Source organism: Musca autumnalis, unplaced genomic scaffold, assembly GCF_047663935.1.
Source record: "Musca autumnalis isolate F117 unplaced genomic scaffold, ASM4766393v1 scaffold_4, whole genome shotgun sequence".
NCBI lineage: Eukaryota > Metazoa > Arthropoda > Insecta > Diptera > Muscidae > Musca > Musca autumnalis.
In genome coordinates this window covers 215259574-215278864 of record NW_027411977.1, presented here as the reverse complement: position 1 = coordinate 215278864, position 19291 = coordinate 215259574, and the positions used below count along the sequence as shown (strand labels likewise).

At 32.6% G+C, this 19291-nt stretch overlaps 1 protein-coding gene across 18 annotated transcripts in view; it reads right to left on the bottom strand.

Moving 5' to 3' along the window:
* The window catches only part of SPoCk (secretory pathway calcium atpase), a 314424-nt gene that overhangs the window by 84559 nt on the left and 210574 nt on the right, over positions 1–19291 (bottom strand). For all 18 annotated transcript variants that reach the window (XM_073984987.1, XM_073985005.1, XM_073985002.1 and 15 more), the window contains one exon: positions 8847–10560. In XM_073984987.1, the coding sequence (XP_073841088.1) occupies positions 8847–10560 (1714 nt within the window). The remainder of the gene's footprint in view (positions 1–8846; positions 10561–19291) is intronic.

Here is a 19291-nt window from a genome sequence, read left to right as displayed (position 1 = left end):
TGTCGTTGGTGTGACTTTTTCTATAGAAAAATGTCGTTGGTGTGACTTTTTCTATAGAAAAATGTCATTGGTGACACTTTTTCAATAGAAAAATGTCATTGGTGACACTTTTTCAATAGAAAAATGTCATTGGTGACACTTTTTCTATTGAAAAAATGTCATTGTTGACACCTTTTCTATAGAGAAATGTCATTGTTGACACTTTTTCCATAGAAAAAATTTTTTGGTGTTACTTTTTCTATAGAAAATGTCATTGGTGTTACTTTTTCGATAGAAAAATGTCGTTGGTGTGACTTTTTCTATAGAAAAATGTCGTTGGTTTGACTTTTTCTATAGAAAAATGTCATTGGTGTTACGTTTTCTATAGAAAAATGTCATTGGTGTTACGTTTTCTATAGAAAATGTCATTGGTTTTACTTTTTTATAGAAAAATGTCATTGGTGACACTTTTTCTATAGAAAAATGTCATTGTTGACACTTTTTCTATGGAAAAATTTCATTGTTGTCATTGGTGTTTCTTCTTTTTTAGAAAAACCTCATTGGTGTTAGTTTTTCTTTAGAAAAATTCAATAGAAAAACGTCATTTGTGATGAAAGTTTTTCAATATTTATTATTTCTTAAATCAAGTTTGCTGACCATTTATTAAAACATTTACCACACTTGTTGTTGTAACAAAACGAAATAGCCAACAATTCAATCTAGCAATGTTGGCATCCGTAGATATCTTTCCCAGGGACATTTAGCTTTAGACAATACATTAAGGAATAGAACATTTACATTTCAACTACTTCGTGTATAAACCTAGCCAATGGCAACATTTAACCACCCCTCCCCCACTTTTCACTCTCTCTTCCTATCTTTCTCGATTTTCATGCAAATGGAAAACCTGCTTTCTCAAACATGAAATGAATTATATCCTGTTGCAACATTTCAACTTTGGCCTGTACAATTTACTTCTTTGACTGTGGCAGGCAGGACTCTACTGGCTCGTCATCAGTGTCAGCTTACAGATGATTTCCCGAAGACACCGACCGCCTTGTTGTTGGGCTTTATAAAATGTGCAAAATTCAACTCAACAACAACTAAGCAACAATCATGTATGCGACAGCAAACATACCATCATCCTCTGCTTAGCTATCCATCTGTCCATCTACAGCCGTATATCCATCCAACGAGCCATTTATCCATCCACGACGGAACACAACCATTGCCATCATTTAGATCAACATTAGTTGCACTCAGCATATCAAATTGTAGTTTAGTTTTTATCATTCGTTTAAAAATGCAGCTTCCGTACAAGAAGCTGCATGTAAGCATTCTAAACGTCCAGCTGCGGGATAGGTTCAACTCTCCTTCACCATCACCATCACCACCACCACCAAGAATTTTATTTGAATATTTGTGTTCAAATTTCAAGGGAGTAATAAATCTCTGTACATTTTTTCATTGTGTGTGGTAGTAAAAGAAAAAAAATGGCTAGGAAGGACGGAAGGAAACAGGCCAACAACACTTCATTCCTCCGAGTAGAAAACATCTCTTTGGTTACTCGAATGATAGCAACAGCCATGCCATTCACTTCACAGATAACTGAAGTTGTTTTTGGTTTGCAGGAAATAAATGAAGTTTGAGTAAGGATTTTTTCCTCCCATTTCCTTCCCTCCCCCATAAAAGTTTACTGGCAGCATCACAACTCCTTATGCCTCCTGGGTAAAAACTGTGTGTAGTTAGAACTGAATAAATACTGAAATGGCAAAACTAAAGTTTAATTTAAACTAGAAACAGTTTTCTGGTTCGTGTTTTGGCAAAGGACCTTCAAAACTTGCCGCATGATAATTGGCAATGTCTGTGGAATAGTGGACCAAACGAAGGCAAACAAAGTTTTGTTAACCACAATGAGTTAACAATATGGCTTAAATGGAAAAATTAACCACATCCAAAAACTAGACAAGGTTAAATAACAAGAAAGAATAGAAAGAGAGAAAAGGGAATGAGTAATTTAAAGTTATAATGATGATTAGGTGGAATGTTATTGGATAATTAGAACTTTAAGGGAAAACTTAAAAGCAGAATGGAATACAGGCTGAAGATGAATAGAAATGTCACCAAAGACATTTCTCTACAGAACAATTTTCAGCAATGACATTTTCTTATAAAAAAGTGTCAACGATGCCATTTTCTATAGAAAAGTGACACCAATGTCATTATTCTATAGAAAAAGTGACACCAATAACATTTTTCTATAGAAAAAGTGACACCAATGACATTTTTCTATAGAAAAGGTACACCAATGACATTTTTCTATAGAAAAGGTACACCAATGACATTTTTCTATAGAAAAAGTCACACCAATGACATTTTTCTATAGAAAAAGTTTCACCAATAACATTTTTCTATAGAAAAAGTGACACCAATAACATTTTTCTATAGAAAAAGTGACACCAATGACATTTTTCTATAGAAAAAGTGACACCAATGACATTTTTCTATAGAAAAAGTGACACCAATGACATTTTTCTATAGAAAAAGTGACACCAATGACATTTTTCTATCGAAAAAGTCACACCAATTAAATTTTTCTATAGAAAAAGTCATACCAATGAAATTTTTCTATAGAAAAAGTCACACCGATGACATTTTTCTATAGAAAAAGTGCCACAAATGACATGTTTCTATAGAAAAAGTGCCACAAATGACATGTTTCTATAGAAAAAGTGACACCAATGATATTTTTCTATAGAAAAAGTGTCACCAATGACATTTTTCTATAGAAAATGTGACACAAATGACATTTTTCTATAGAAAAAGTGTCACCAATGACATTTTTCTACAGAAAAAGTCTCACCAATGACATTTTACTATAGAAAAAGTGTCACCAATGACATTTTTCTTTAGAAAAAGTGTTACCAATGACATTTTTCTATAGAAAAAGCGTCACCAATGACATTTTTCTATAGAAGAAGTGTCACCAATGACATTTTTCTATAGAAAAAGTGTCACCAAGGACATTTTTCTATAGAAAACGTGTCACCAATGAAATTTTTCTATAGAAAAAGTGTCACCAATGAAATTATTCTATAGAAAAAGTGTCACCAATGAAATTTTTCTTTCGAAAAAGTGTCACCAACGATGTTTTTCTATAGAAAAAGTGTCACCAATGACATTTTTCTATAGAAAAAGTGTCACCAATGACATTATTTTTTATAGAAAAAGTGTCACCAATGACATTTTTCTATAGAAAAAGTGTCACCAATGACATTTTTTTTATAGAAAAAGTGTCACCAATGACATTTTTCTATAAAAAAAAGTGTCACCAATGACATTTTTCTATAGAAGAAGTGTCACCAATGATATTTTTCTACAGAAAAAGTGTCATCAATAATATTTTTCTATAGAAAAAGTGTCACCAATGACATTTTTCTATAGAAAAAGTCACACCAATGACATTTTTCTATAGAAAAAGTCACACCAATGACATTTTTCTATAGAAAAAGTCACACCAATGACATTTTTCTATAGAAAAAGTCACACCAATGACATTTTTCTATAGAAAAAGTCACACCAATGACATTTTTCTATAGAAAAAGTCACACCAATGACATTTTTCTATAGAAAAAGTCACACCAATGACATTTTTCTATAGAAAAAGTCACACCAATGACATTTTTCTATAGAAAAAGTCACACCAATGACATTTTTCTATAGAAAAAGTCACACCAATGACATTTTTCTATAGAAAAAGTCACACCAATGACATTTTTCTATAGAAAAAGTCACACCAATGACATTTTTCTATAGAAAAAGTCACACCAATGACATTTTTCTATAGAAAAAGTTTCACCAATGACATTTTTCTATAGAAAAAGTGACACCAATAACATTTTTCTATAGAAAAAGTGACACCAATGACCTTTTTCTATAGAGAAAGTGACGCCAATAACATTTTTCTATAGAAAAAGTCACACCAATAAAATTTTTCTATAGAAAAAGTGACACCAATGACATATTTCTATAGAAAAAGTGACGCCAATGACATTTTTCTATAGAAAAAGTGACGCCAATGACATTTTTCTATAGAAAAAGTGTCACCAATGACATTTTTCTATAGAAAAAGTGTCACCAATGACATTATTTTTTATAGAAAAAGTGTCACCAATGACATTTTTCTATAGAAAAAATGTCACCAATGACATTATTTTTTATAGAAAAAGTGTCACCAATGACATTTTTCTATAAAAAAAAGTGTCACCAATGACATTTTTCTATAGAAGAAGTGTCACCAATAATATTTTTCTAATGAAAAAGTGTCACCAATGACATTTTTCTATAGAAAAAGTGCCTGAAAGAGTCTCACCAATGACCTTTTTTATAGAAAAAGTCTCACCAATGAAATTTTTCTATAGAAAAAGTGTCACTAATGACATTTTTCTATAGAAAAAGTTTCACCAATGACATTTTTCTATAGCAAAAGCGTTATCAATGACATTTTTCTGTAGAAAAAGTGTCACCAATGGCATTTTTCTATAGAAAAAGTGTCACCAATGACAGTTTTCTATAGAAAAAGTGTCACCAATGACATTTTTCTATAGAAAAAGTGTCACCAATGACAGTTTTCTATAGAAAAAGTGTTACCAATGACATTTTTCTATAGAAAAAGTGTCACCAATGACAGTTTTCTATAGAAAAAGTGTCACCAATGACATTTTTCTATAGAAAAAGTGTCACCAATGACAGTTTTCTATGGAAAAAGTGACACCAATGAGGATAAATAAAGTGTCACCAATGAGATTTTTCGATAGAAAAAGTGTCACCAATGACATTTTTCTATAGAAAAAGTGTCACCAATAACATTTTTCTATAGAAAAAGTTTCACCAATGACCTTTTTCTATAGAAAAAGCGTTATCAATGACATTTTTCTGTAGAAAAAGTGTCACCAATGACATTTTTCTATAGAAAAAGTGTCACCAATGACATTTTTCTATAGAAAAAGTGTCACCAATGACATTTTTCTATAGAAAAAGTTTCACCAATGACATTTTTCTATAGAAAAAGCGTTATCAATGACATTTTTCTGTAGAAAAAGTGTCACCAATGGCATTTTTCTATAGAAAAAGTGTCACCAATGGCATTTTTCTATAGAAAAAGTGTCACCAATGACATTTTTCTATAGAAAAAGTATCACCAATGACAATTTTCTATAGAAAAAGTGTCACCAATGACATTTTTCTATAGAAAAAGTATCAACAATAAGATTTTTATATAGAAAAAGTATCAACAATGACATTTTTCTATAGAAAAAGCGTCGCCAATGACATTTTTCTATAGAAAAAGTGTCACCAATGACATTTTTCTATAGAAAAAGTGTCACCAATGACATTTTTCTATAAAAAAAGTGTCACCAATGAAATTTTTCTATAGAAAAAGTGTCACCAATGACATTTTTCTATAGAAAAAGTGTCACCAATGACATTTTTTTATAGAAAAAGTGTCACCAATGACATTTTTCTATAGAAAAAGTGTCACCAATGACATTTTTCTATAGAAAAAGTGTCACCAATGACATTTTTCTATAGAAAAAGTGTCACCAATGACATTTTTCTATAGAAAAAGTGTCACCAATGACATTTTTCTATAGAAAAAGTGTCACCAATGACATTTTTCTATAGAAAAAGTGTCACCAATGACATTTTTCTATAGAAAAAGTGTCACCAATGACATTTTTCTATAGAAAAAGTGTCACCAATGACATTTTTCTATAGAAAAAGTGTCACCAATTACATTTTTCTATAGAAAGAGTGTCACCAATGACATTTTTCTATAGTAAAACTAACACCAATGTCATTTTCTATAAAAAAATGTGTCACCAATGAGGTTTTTCTATAGAAAAAGTGTCACCAATAACGTTTTTCTATAGAAAAAGTGTCACCAATGACATTTTTCTATAGAAAAAGTGTCACCAATGTCATTTGTCTATAGAAAAAGTGTCACCAATGTCATTTTTCTAAAGAAAAAGTGTCACCAATGAAATTTTTCTATAAAAAAGTGTCACCAATGATATTTTTCTATAGAAAAAGTGTCACCAATGATATTTTTCTATAGAAAAAGTGTCGCCAATAAAGTTTTTCTATAGAAAAAGTGTCACCAATGACATTTTTCTATAGAAAAAGGGTCACCAATGACATTTTTCTATAGAAAAAGTGACGCCAATGACATTGTTTCTATAGAAAAAGTGTCACCAATGACATTGTTTCTATAGAAAAAGTGCCACCAATGACATTTTTCTATAGAAAAAGTGTCACCAATGACATTTTTCTTTAGAAAAAGTCACACCAATGACATTTTTCTATAGAAAAAGTCACACCAATGACATTTTTTCTATAGAAAAAGTGTCACCAATGACATTGTTTCTATAGAAAAATTGACGCCAATGACATTTTTCTATAGAAAAAATGTTAACAATTAAATTTTTCTGTAGAAAAATGTCACCAATGACACTTTTCTATAGAAAAAGTGTCACCAATGAAGTTTTTCTATACAAAAAGTGTCACCAATGACATTTTTCTATAGAAAAAGTGTCTCCAATGATATTTTTCTATAGAAAAAGTGTCACCAATGACGTTTTTCTATAGAAAAATTGACACCAATGGGATTTTCCTTTCCAATGACATTTCTCTATTGAAAAAGTGTTACCAATGAAATTTTTCTATAGAAAAATTAACACCAATGAAATTTTTCTATAGAAAAAGTGTCACCATGGCATGTTTCTATAGAAACGGTCTTACCAATGACATTTTTTATATGTCATTTTCCAATGACATTTCTTTACAGAAAAAGTGTCAGCAATGAAAATTTTCTATAGAAAAAGTGTCAACAATGATACTTTTCTACAGAAAAAATTTCACTGATGCAATTTCTCTATAGAGTCAGTGTGACCAATGACACTTTTCATAGAAAAAGTCTCACCAATGTCATTTTTATATAAAAAAGTCATTGTTGCTAATATTTCTGTAGAAAAATGTGTCTATGGAAATTTCTTCTGTAGAAAATGTCATTGGTGTTACTTTTTCTACAGAAAAATGTCATTGGTAAGACTTCTTATATAGAAAAATGTCATTGGCGACAGTTTTTCCATAGCAAAATGTCATTGGTGTTACTTTTTCTATAGAAAAATTTCAGTGGTGTCAATTTTTCTATAGAAAAATGTCATTGATGTTACTTTTTCTATAGAAAAATGTCATTGGCGAGAGTTTTTCTATAGAAAAATATCAGTGGTGTTACATTTTCCATAGCAAAATGTCATTGGTGTTACTCTTTTTTTATAGAAAAAGTTTCACCAATGAATTTTATTCTATAGAAAAAGTAACACCAATGACATTTTGACATTAACACCACTGATATTTTCTATTGAAAAACTCTCGCCAATGACATTTTTCTTTAGAAAAAGTAACACCAATGAAATTTTTCTATAGAAAAAACTACAACAATATAAAAAGATCAAAGGTCGACAAAAATATAATCGGAAAATGTCATTGGTGTTACTTTTTCTATAGAAAAATGTCATTGACGAAAGTTTTTCTATAGAAAATATCAGTGGTGTCTCTTGTTCCATAGACAAATTTCATTGGTGTCAATTTTTCTATAGAAAAATGTTATTAGTGTTACTTTTTCTACAGAAAAATGTCATTGGCGAGAGTTTTTCAATAGAAAATATCAGTGGTGTTAATGTCAAAATGTCATTGGTGTTACTTTTTCTATAGCAAAAAATTCATTGGTGAAACTTTTTCTATAAAAAAAATTCATTGGTGAAACTTTTTCTATAGAAAATATCAGTGGTGTTACTTTCTCCATAACAAAATGTCATTGGTGTTACTCTTTCTATAGAAAAATTTCATTGGTGTTACTTTTTCTATAGAAAAATTTCATTGGTGAGACTTCTTCTATAGAAAAATGTTATTGGTGTTACTTTTTCTATCGAAAAATGTCATTGGTGAGAAATTTTCTATAGTGAAATATCAGTGGTCTTACTTTTTCTATAGCAAAATGTCATTGGTTTTACTTTTTGTATAGAAAAATTTCAGTGGTGAGACTTCTTCTATAGACAAATATCATTGGCGAGAGTTTTTCTATAGAAAAATGTCAGTGGTGAGACTTCTTCTATAGAAAAATATCATTGGCGAGAGTGTTTCTATAGAAAAATGTCAGTGGTGAGACTTCTTCTATAGAAAAATATCATTGGCGAGAGTTTTTCTATAGAAAAATGTCATTGGTGTTACTTTGTCTATAGAAAAATTCATTGGTGTTACTTTTTCCATACAAAAATGCCATTGCTGACACTGTGTCTGTAGAAAAATGTCATTGTTGAAACTTTTTCTATAGAAAAATTTCATTTCGGACACTGTTTCTATAGAGAAATGTCTTTGTTGATACTTTATCTGTAAAAAAATGTCATTGGTGACATCTTTTGTGTATTTTTTTTTTTCTAAAATTATTGCAGTTCTTTCTTCATTTTCTTTAAATTCTTAAATTGTCCTTGCCTTAATCCCTCTTCAATATTTGGCAATCACTTATCGTATCCTCCCCAGAAGAAGTGCAAATAGTCCTTACAGCATATTTTCATGAACATTATTTACACTTCATAAAGTTTACAATTCATTTGACACCCTTCCTCTTTACATCCTCCTCTTCCCTTCCCAAATGTGACAATTGATAATTGTAACCATCCATCCATTTAAGCATTGACAACTTAAACGTTCTATTTCCTCCCTTCCAAAAATCTTTATCTTCACATCTTCATCTTCTACTTCTTAGAATTTTACAAAAGAAATTGTGTTCTTCTTCGTTTACTTACCAATTGCCATTGCTGTCTCTTGTGCATCACCCGTCACCATTTTCACTCGCACACCACTCTGCATCAGCAACTCTATTGTCTCGCGTACCAAAGGTCGTGGTGGATCTGTAATACCAACTAATCCGCAATAGACTAAATCTTGGAGATTCTTGCCTTTGGCCAATGCCAAAACCCGCAATCCTTTACGACCAATTTCATAAGCTTCCGCCAAAAATTCCGCTTCATTTTGCTTTGTCAATGGCATCGTCTGTGAGCCGAATTTATATTTTGTGCACTGAGGCAGCAGCATATCCAGCGCCCCCTTGGCAAAGTAAATTTCCTCCTTGTTGTTGTTGTATTTGTGTATGCACTTAACGGCCATCATTTTTTGCTCCGAGGAAAATGGATATTCTTGGATGCGTACATAATTTTCGGCGGTGGCATACATGCCATTTTTCATGGCGGCAGCAACGAGAGCACCCTCAGTGGGTTGTCCAAGTAGTGTGCCGTTTTGTATGTAGGCATTATTGCATACAGCACCGATTTCCAGGAGATTGGTGATATTGGCCTTGGCCATTTCGACATTGTTACAGTTGCGTATGTGTATTTCGCCCTGGTCATTGTACCCAGCTCCTGTTACATCGGCCATATAACCATCGGAGGTAATGATGACGGTAACGGTCATTTCGTTTTTGGTAAGGGTTCCAGTTTTGTCGGAGCAGATGACATTGACACAACCCAAGGTCTCCACCGTGGGTAATTTCTTGACAATGGCATTGCGCTTGGCCATGCGCATGACTCCCAAGGCCAAGGTAACCGTCACCACAATGGGCAGACCCTCTGGAATGGCAGCCACAGCCAGGGAAACGGAGATATTAAACATTTCCGTCAGCGGTTTACCCTGTAACCAACCCAGCAGCATAATCACCCCAATAATAATGAAGGAATAGAAACTCAACTGGGCTCCCAGGATATCCATGGATTTTTGCAACGGAGTCTTGGGGGCCTCTTCTGCCTGCATCATTTTAAACACCTCACCAAATTCACTGCGTTCTCCAGTGCTAACCACAATACCCTTGCCATTGCCGCAACGTACCAGGGTACCCATAAAGGCAATATTCTTCATATTCGTGTGGTCCTTGTTGCCCATATTGTTGAGCAGCATATCTGTACATTTCCGCGAAGGTTCCGTCTCACCCGTGAAACTTGATTCATCTATGGACAAGTCAATTGTCTCAAACAGTCGTACATCAGCCGGCACACGATCACCCACATTCAGATGGACAATATCACCCGGCACCAACTCGCGGGCCAAAAATGTCTCCAGCCGTGATTCGCGCAAACAATGACATTCCGGCGGTACCAGCTTCTTCAGCTCCTCTAAGCTTTTCTCTGAACGATATTCTTGAATAAAAGCTACAGTTACAACTATAATTATAGCTATTGTTATACTAACAGCATCGTCATATTGTTTCATTACCACCGATACCAGGGCGGAACCAAGTAGCAGGAGTATGAGAGGATTTTTAAATTGTTCTACATATTTTTTCCATGTGGGGTCTTCTTCAATGACATTCAATTCATTTTGTCCAATGATTTTTGCCCGATATTTGGCCTCGGTCCATTTAAGGCCGGTTCGCACATCCACCTGTAGACGGCCGGCTACCTCAGAGGCACTAAATGTTGATGATTCTGCTGTGGTGAGTAACATTTCAGGGGTTAATGTTGAACCCGTCTGAAAAGAGGAGAAGAAAAAGAAAAGAAATTTTAAATTAGAATGAATTCTTAAACGGAAGCCTAAAAGTAGACTTTAAAATTCAAGGTATGTGAAAATTTATGTTTTCATATCAAATATATAGGTCAGGTGTTCATTTTGGGGACACGAAGGTCCACTTTTATATATAATTTTGCCTTTATCCAAATAAATAAAACATCCTCAAAGACCTGAGGCAATTTTTTCTAGAAGGAAAAGACCATCTATAGAGAAAAAACCAACATCAAACACGTAAGGAAATTTTTTTCTATAGGAAAAACCATCCTCAGGGACCTGAGGAAATTTTTTCTATAGAAAAAACCATCCTCAGGGACCTAAGGAAATTTTTTACTATAGCAAAAGCCATCCTCAGGGACCTGAGGAAATTTGTTCCATAGAAAAAACCATCCTCAGGGACCTGAGGAAATTTTTTCTATTGCAAAAAACCATCCTCAGGGACCTGAGGAAATTGTTTCTATAGCAAAAAACCATCCTCAGGGACCTGAGGAAATTTTTTCTATAACAAAAAACCATCCTCAGGGACCTGAGGCATTTTTCTCTATAGAAAAAAACATCCTCAGGGACCTGAGGAAATTTTTTCTATAGAAAAAACCATCCTCAGTGACCTGAGGAAATTTTTTCTATAGAAAAAACCATCCTCAGTGACCTGAGGAAATTTTTTCTATAGAAAAAACCATCCTCAGTGACCTGAGGAAATTTTTTCTATAGAAAAAACCATCCTCAGTGACCTGAGGAAATTTTTTCTATAGAAAAAACCATCCTCAGGGACCTGAGGAAATTTTTTCTATGGAAAAAACCATCCTTAGGGACCTGAGGAAATGTTTTCTATAGAAAAAAAAACATCTTCAGGGACCTGAGGAAATTTTTTCTATAGAAAAAACCATCCTCAGGGACCTGAGGAAATTTTTTCTATAGAAAAAACCATCCTCAGGGACCTGAGGAAATTTTTTCTATAGAAAAAACCATCCTCAGGGACCTGAGGACATTTTTTCTATAGAAAAAACCATCCTCAGGGACCTGAGGACATTTTTTCTATAGAAAAAACCATCCTCAGGGACCTGAGGACATTTTTTCTATAGAAAAAACCATCCTCAGGGACCTGAGGAAATTTTTCTTTAGAAAAAACCATTCTCAGGGGCCTGAGGAAATTTTTCTATAGAAAAAACCATTCCCAGGGACCTGAGGAAATTTTTTCTATAGAAAAAACCATTCTCAGGTACCTGGGGAAATTTTTTCTATAGAAAAAACCATCCTCAGGGACCTGAGGAATTTTTTTCTATAGAAAAAACCATCCTCAGGGACCTGAGGAATTTTTTCCTATAGAAAAAAACCATCCTCAGGGACCTGAGGATTTTTTTTCTATAGAAAAAACCATCCTCAGGGACCTGAGGATTTTTTTTCTATAGAAAAAACCATCCTCAGGGACCTGAGGATTTTTTTTCTATAGAAAAAACCATCCTCAGGGACCTGAGGAAATTTTTTCTATAGAAAAAACAATCCTCATGGACCTGAGGAAATTTTTTCTAAAGAAATAACCATCCTCAGAGACCTGGGAAAATTTTTTCTATAGAAAAAACCATCCTCCGCGGACTGAGGAAATTTTTTCTATAGAAAAAACCATCCTCAGGGGCCTGAGGAAATTTTTTCTATAGAAAAAACCATCCTCAGGGACCTGAGGAAATTTTTTCTAAAGAAATAACCATCCTCAGAGACCTGGGGAAATTTTTTCTATAGAAAAAACCATCGTCAGGGACCTGAGGAAATTTTTTCTAAAGAAATAACCATCCTCAGAGACCTGGGGAAATTTTTTCTATAGAAAAAATTATCCTCTGGGACCTGAAGAAATTTTTTCTATAGCGAAAAACCATCCTCAGGGACCTGAGGAAATTTTTTTCTATAGAAAAAACCATCCTCAGGGACCTGAGGAAATTTTTTCTATAGAAAAAACCATCCTCAGGGACCTGAGGAAATTTTTTCTATAGAAAAAACCATCCTCAGGGACCTGAGGAAATTTTTTCTATAGAAAAAACCATCCTCAGGGACCTGAGGAAATTTTTTCTATAGAAAAAACCATCCTCAGGGACCTGAGGAAATTTTTTCTATAGAAAAAACCATCCTCAGGGACCTGAGGAAATTTTTTCTAAAGAAAAACCATCCTCAGGGACCTGAGAAAATTTTTTCTATTGAAAAAACCATCCTCAGGGATCTGAGGAAATTTTTTATATAGAAAAAAACCATTCTCAGGGACCTGAGGAAATTTTTTCTATAGGGGGTGGTTTTTTCTATAGAAAAAACCATCCTCAGGGACCTGAGGAAATTTTTTCTATAGACCTGAGGAAATTTTTGAGAAAAAAACAACTTCACAAAGGAAATATTTTCGTAAGAAAAACATCCTATGAGACTTGAGAACATTTTTTTTATTGAAACGGGTGATTCTATTGACCCTATCTGAGAGAAATGGTTCTTCCATTGACCGTTTCTCAAAGAAAGGGTGCTTCTATTGACTTTTTCTCAAAGAAAGTGTGCTTCTATTACCCTTTCCCATCCTCAGCGACCTGAGGAATTTTTTTCTATAGAAAAAACCATCCTCAGGGACCTGAGGAATTTTTTTCTATAGAAAAAACCATCCTCAGGGACCTGAGGAATTTTTTCCTATAGAAAAAAACCATCCTCAGGGACCTGAGGATTTTTTTTCTATAGAAAAAACCATCCTCAGGGACCTGAGGATTTTTTTTTCTATAGAAAAAACCATCCTCAGGGACCTGAGGAATTTTTTTCTATAGAAAAAACCATCCTCAGGGACCTGAGGAAATTTTTTCTATAGAAAAAACCATCCTCAGGGACCTGAGGAAATTTTTTCTATAGAAAAAACCATCCTCAGGGACCTGAGGAAACTTTTTCTATAGAAAAAACCATCCTCAGGGACCTGAAGAAATTTTTTCTATAGAAAAAACCATCCTCAGGGACCTGAGGAAACTTTTTCTATAGAAAAAACCATCCTCAGGGACCTGAGGAAATTTTTTCTATAGAAAAAACCATCCTCAGGGACCTGAGGAAATTTTTTCTATAGAAAAAACCATCCTCAGGGACCTGAGGAAATTTTTTCTATAGAAAAAACCATCCTCAGGGACCTGAGGAAATTTTTTCTATAGAAAAAACCATCCTCAGGGACCTGAGGAAACTTTTTCTATAGAAAAAACCATCCTCTGGGATCTGAGGAAATTTTTTCTATAGAAAAAACCATCCTCTGGGACCTGAGGAAATTTTTTCTATAGAAAACACCATCCTCAGGGACCTGAGGAAATTTTTTCTATAGAAAATACCATCCTCTGGGACCTGAGGAAATTTTTTCTATAGAAAACACCATCCTCAGGGACCTGAGGAAATTTTTTCTATAGAAAAAACCATCCTCAGGGACCTGAGGAAATTTTTTTCTATAGAAAATACCATCCTCTGGGACCTGAGGAAATTTTTTCTATAGAAAAAACAATCCTCAGGGACCTGAGGAAATTTTTTCTATAGAATAAACCATCCTCAGGGACCTGAGGAAATTTTTTCTATAGAAAAAACCATCCTCAGGGATCTGAGGAAATTTTTTCTATAGAAAAAACCATCCTCAGGGAACTGAGGAAATTTTTTCTATAGAAAAAACCATCCTCAGGGACCTGAGGAAATTTTATCTATAGAAAAAAATTCCTCAGGTCCCTGAGGATGGTTTTTTCTATAGAAAAAATTTCCTCAGGTCCCTGAGGATGGTTTTTTCTATAGAAAAAGTTTCCTCAGGTCCCTGAGGATGGTTTTTTCTATAGAAAAAATTTCTTCAGGTCCCTGAGGATGGTTTTTTCTATAGAAAAAGTTTCCTCAGGTCCCAGAGGATGGTATTTTCTATAGAAAAAATTTCCTCAGGTCCCTGAGGATGGTGTTTTCTATAGAAAAAATTTCCTCAGGTCCCAGAGGATGGTTTTTTCTATAGAAAAAATTTCCTCAGATCCCAGAGGATGGTTTTTTCTATAGAAAAAGTTTCCTCAGGTCCCTGAGGATGGTTTTTTCTATAGAAAAAATTTCCTCAGGTCCCTGAGGATGGTTTTTTCTATAGAAAAAAACCATCCTCAGGGACTTGAGGAAATTTTTTCTATATAAAAACCATCCTCAGGGACCTGAGGAAATTTTTGCTATAGAAAAAACCATCCTCAGGAACCTGAGGAAATTTTTTTCTATAGAAAAAACAATCTTCAGGGAACTGAGGAAATTGTTTCTATAGAAAAAACCATCCTCAGGGTCCTGAGGAAATTTTTTCTATAGAAAAAACCATCCTCAGGGACCTGAGGACATTTTTTCTATAGAAAAAACCATCCTCAGGGACCTGATGAAATTTTTTCTATAGAAAAAACCATCCTCAGGGACCTGAGGAATTTTTTTTATAGAAAAAAATTATCCTCAGGGACCTTCTATAGACCCTTTCTGAAAGAAAGGGTGCTTCTATAGACCTTATGCTTATATTCCACTTCCACAAACATTCATTCCCTCTGTTGTAATTTATTTCAGGTATCAATCACATTTCCTGGTATTGATATCTAAAACAAATTTGATCAAATAATAACAAAAATAGAAATATGTCAAATTAATGACAACAACAAACTTCTGCTTATTGCGAAAATTTTAATTATTTAGATGTTGTTTTTCAAGTGCTGCACTTAGAATTTTATGAGAATACATTTCACACCTTCCGCTAACAAGACACCAAAAGCAACAACAACACCATCACACAAAAATCAGTAGGCAGTAACTAACAATTACTAGAGCAGAACCTTTTAATAAAAAAAACTTAGATACCAAAGAAATGAATATGACACGTTCCCCTTTACATTGAAGGGGAGAGTAAGAGGGTGGAGTACCCTCACAGCTACATTGGTGGGGAGGGTAAGAGGGTGGAGTACCTTCACTGCTTACTGCTGATATATTATACCAGAATACCAATTCAAGGTGATTGTCTAGGTTTCAGCATTTTGTTTTATTTCCATTTGCCACCGCCACTCAACTATTGACTGAATTAAGACATTTTCAACCGCAATCTGCGTTCACTCACTGTTGTTGACTTGCCTAACCTCGCAACCAGAAGAACATGGAATTCTTAAGCGAAAATGTGATACCTACCAACAAGGGGGGTGTGGTGTACTGATATCAAGTCAATGCCGCCGCTGAATGGTTCTGCTTTTTCTGCGTGTGATTGACATGTGTCGAGATAGCTAATTGTTGTGTATCATTTGAAATGTTTAGTAAATATTTTGGAATATATTTTTTTTGTTTTAATTCTTGCAATAATCACGTTTTTGTTTTGCCTTAATTTGTTATAAAGGGTTTTAATTGTTATAAATGGTAAAAACATATTTAAAGAAACTGCGAAGCTTAAATCGTGTACAGAAATCAGTATGGGCAATTTTTTGGGATTTTTAAACGAAATTTTGAAAATGTTATAAACTGTTATACACTTTTTAGTAACTGTTATACTGACATATTTAAGAATTACATGAAGGAAATGTGGCAATTTGAATATACGTTTCTTTTAAGAACATATGAAAGCGTAACAAACTGTTATACACCTGTTTTAGAAACTGTTATACAGCTGTTTTAGTTACTGTTACACTCAAATATTCAAGTGTTGCAGAACAGAAATGTTAAAAAATTGAATAGATAATATTTTAGAAATTGCGGAAGCGTTATTATATTTTATAAACTTTTTAATAACTGTTATACTCAGGTAATCAATTGTTAATGAAAAGAAATATGCCAAATTAAATATACAATGCAGCAATTTGAAAATGCTTTTTTTCTTAAAATAATTAGAAAGTTTTTTAAACTGTTATACACTTGTTGCAGTACCTGTACTTGTAACTGTAACATAAGTGTATTTGTAAAATGTAAACATTTGAATGGATATTTTTTTAAGAAAAGTTGAAAGTGTTATAAACTATTATACACGTTTTAGTAACTGTTATACGGAAATATTTAAGTATTACAGGAAGAAAATGTGGCAATTCGAATTTTCGTTTATTTTAAGAGCATATGAAAGCGTAATAAACTGTTATGCACTTGTTTTTGGGAACTGTTATACAGCTGTTTTAGTAACTGTTACATTCAAAAGGGTTACATGAAAGAAATATGCAAATTTGAATAGATTCTTTTTTTTTAATTTTTGGAAGAGTTTTAAACTGATATACATTTTTTTTCTAACTATTATATTGAAATATTTAAGTATTACAGGAAGAAAACGTGGTAATTCGAATATTCGTTTATTTTAAGAACATATGGAAGCGTAATAAACTGTTATACACTTGTTTTAAGAACTGTTATACATATGTTTTAGTAACTGTTACATTAAAATATTAAAGTGTTTTACGAAAGAAATAGAAAAATGTTAATAGATTTTTTTTTTTAATTTTTTGGAAGTGTTATAAACTGTTATACACTTTTTAGTAACTGTTATAATCAACTATTCTATTTTTACCGTTATATGGGGGCTATACCAAAACGTGGACCTATGTCCACAACTTTTGTTATATACATTAATTGACACTTAAGAACCCTAAATGTCAAATTATAGCTACATCGGTATGCAAATGTAGCTAAAAACGTCAAAATACCGTAAATCGGGGGGTACCGTAATATGGGGCTATACCAAAACGTGGACCTATGTCCACAAGTTTTGTTATATAAGTTTATTGACATTTAAGAACCCTAAATGTCAAATTATAGCTAAATCGGTCTGAAAATGTAGCTAAAAACGTCAAAATACCGTAAATCGGGGGGTACCGTTATATGGGGGCTATACCAAAACATGGACCGATATAGCCCATCATCGAACTTGACCTGCCTGCAAACAAAAGACGAATTTTCCCAAAATTTCAGCGTCCTATTTCCATTTTTGTGGATGTTAGAGTGATTACCACAGACGGACGGACGGACGTGCACAGATCGACTCAGAATTTTACCCTGATCAAGAATATATATACTTTATAGGGTCGCAAATGAGTATTTCAATGCGTTACAAACGGAAAAACAAACTTAATATACCCTCCATACTATGGTGGAGGGTATAAAAATTAAATCTTTGCTAGTACTTAATCCATTACTTTTAAACTATTTTTATAATTTTTTTTTTTTATAAACTGTTATACACTTTTTAGTAACTGTTATAATGAAATATTTAAGAACTACATGAAGGAAATGTGGCAATTTGAATAGACGTTTATTTTAAGAACATATGAAAGGGTGATAAACTGTTATACACTTGTTTTAGGAACTGTTATACAGCTGTTTTAGTAACTGTTACACTCGAATATTCAAGTGTTGCAGAAAAGAAATGTAAAAAAATTAATAGACTATTTTTTAGAAATTTCGGAAGGGTTATAAAGGTTTATGCACTTTTTAGTAACTGTTATACTCAGGTAATCAATTGTTAACGAAAAGAAATATGCCAAATTAAATATACAATGTAGCAAGTTGGAAAAGCTTTTTTTTCTTAAAATAATTAGAACGTTTTTTAAACTGTTATACACTTGTTGCAGAAACTGATATACAGTTGTACTAGTAACTGTTATACTCAAATATTTAAGTGTTACATTAAAGAATTGTACAAATTTGAATGAATATTTTTTAAAAAAGTTGAAAGTGTTATAAACTGTTATACACTTGTTTTAGGAACTGTTATACAGCTGTTTTAGTAACTGTTGCATTCAAAAGTGTTACATGAAAGAAATATACAAATTTGAACAACGTTTTTTAATTTTTGGAAGAGTTATAAACTGTTATATACTTTTCAGTTACTGTTATATCGAAGTATTCAATTGTTAGCAAAAACAAATTTATCTAATTGAACAATGTAGCAGTTTGAAAAGGCTTTCTTCTTAAAATAATTAGAAATTTTTGTAAACTGATATACGCTTTTTTTAGTAACTGTTATACAGTTGTTTCAGCAACTGTTACCCTCAAATAGTTAAGTGTTTAAGAAATGTAAACATTCGAATGAATATTTTTAAAAAAAAAATTGAAAGTGTTATGAACTGTTATACACTTTTTAATAACTGTTATACCGAAATATATATGTATTACCAGAAGGAAATGTGGCAATTTGAATAGACGTTTATTTTAAGAATATATGAAAGCGTAATAAACTGTTATATACTTATTTTAGGAACTGTTATACAGCTGTTTTATTAGCTGTTATATTCAAATACTAAAGTGGTACTTGAAAGAAGTATAAAAATTTGAATAGATGTTTTTTATTAATTTTTGGAAGTGTTATAAACTGCTATACACTTTTTAGTTATTTAATCTTTCTATTTCTGTTATACGCTTGTTTAAATAACTGATTCACTGTTGCACTAGTAACTGTTATACTCAAATATTTAAGTGTTACATGAAAGAAATGTAAAAAAATTGAATGGATATTTTTTAAGAAATATTGAAAGTGTTATGAATTGTTAGACACTTTTTTAGTAACATGCAGGAAATGTTGCAATTTGGAATATACGTTTGTTTTAAGAACACATGAAAGCACAATAATAACAGTTTATTGTGCTTTATTGTGCACTTCTTTTAGGAACTGTTATACAGCTGTTTTAGTAACAATTATAATCAAATTCTAAAGTGTTACATGAAAGAAACATAAAAATTATAAAATATGTTTTCTTCT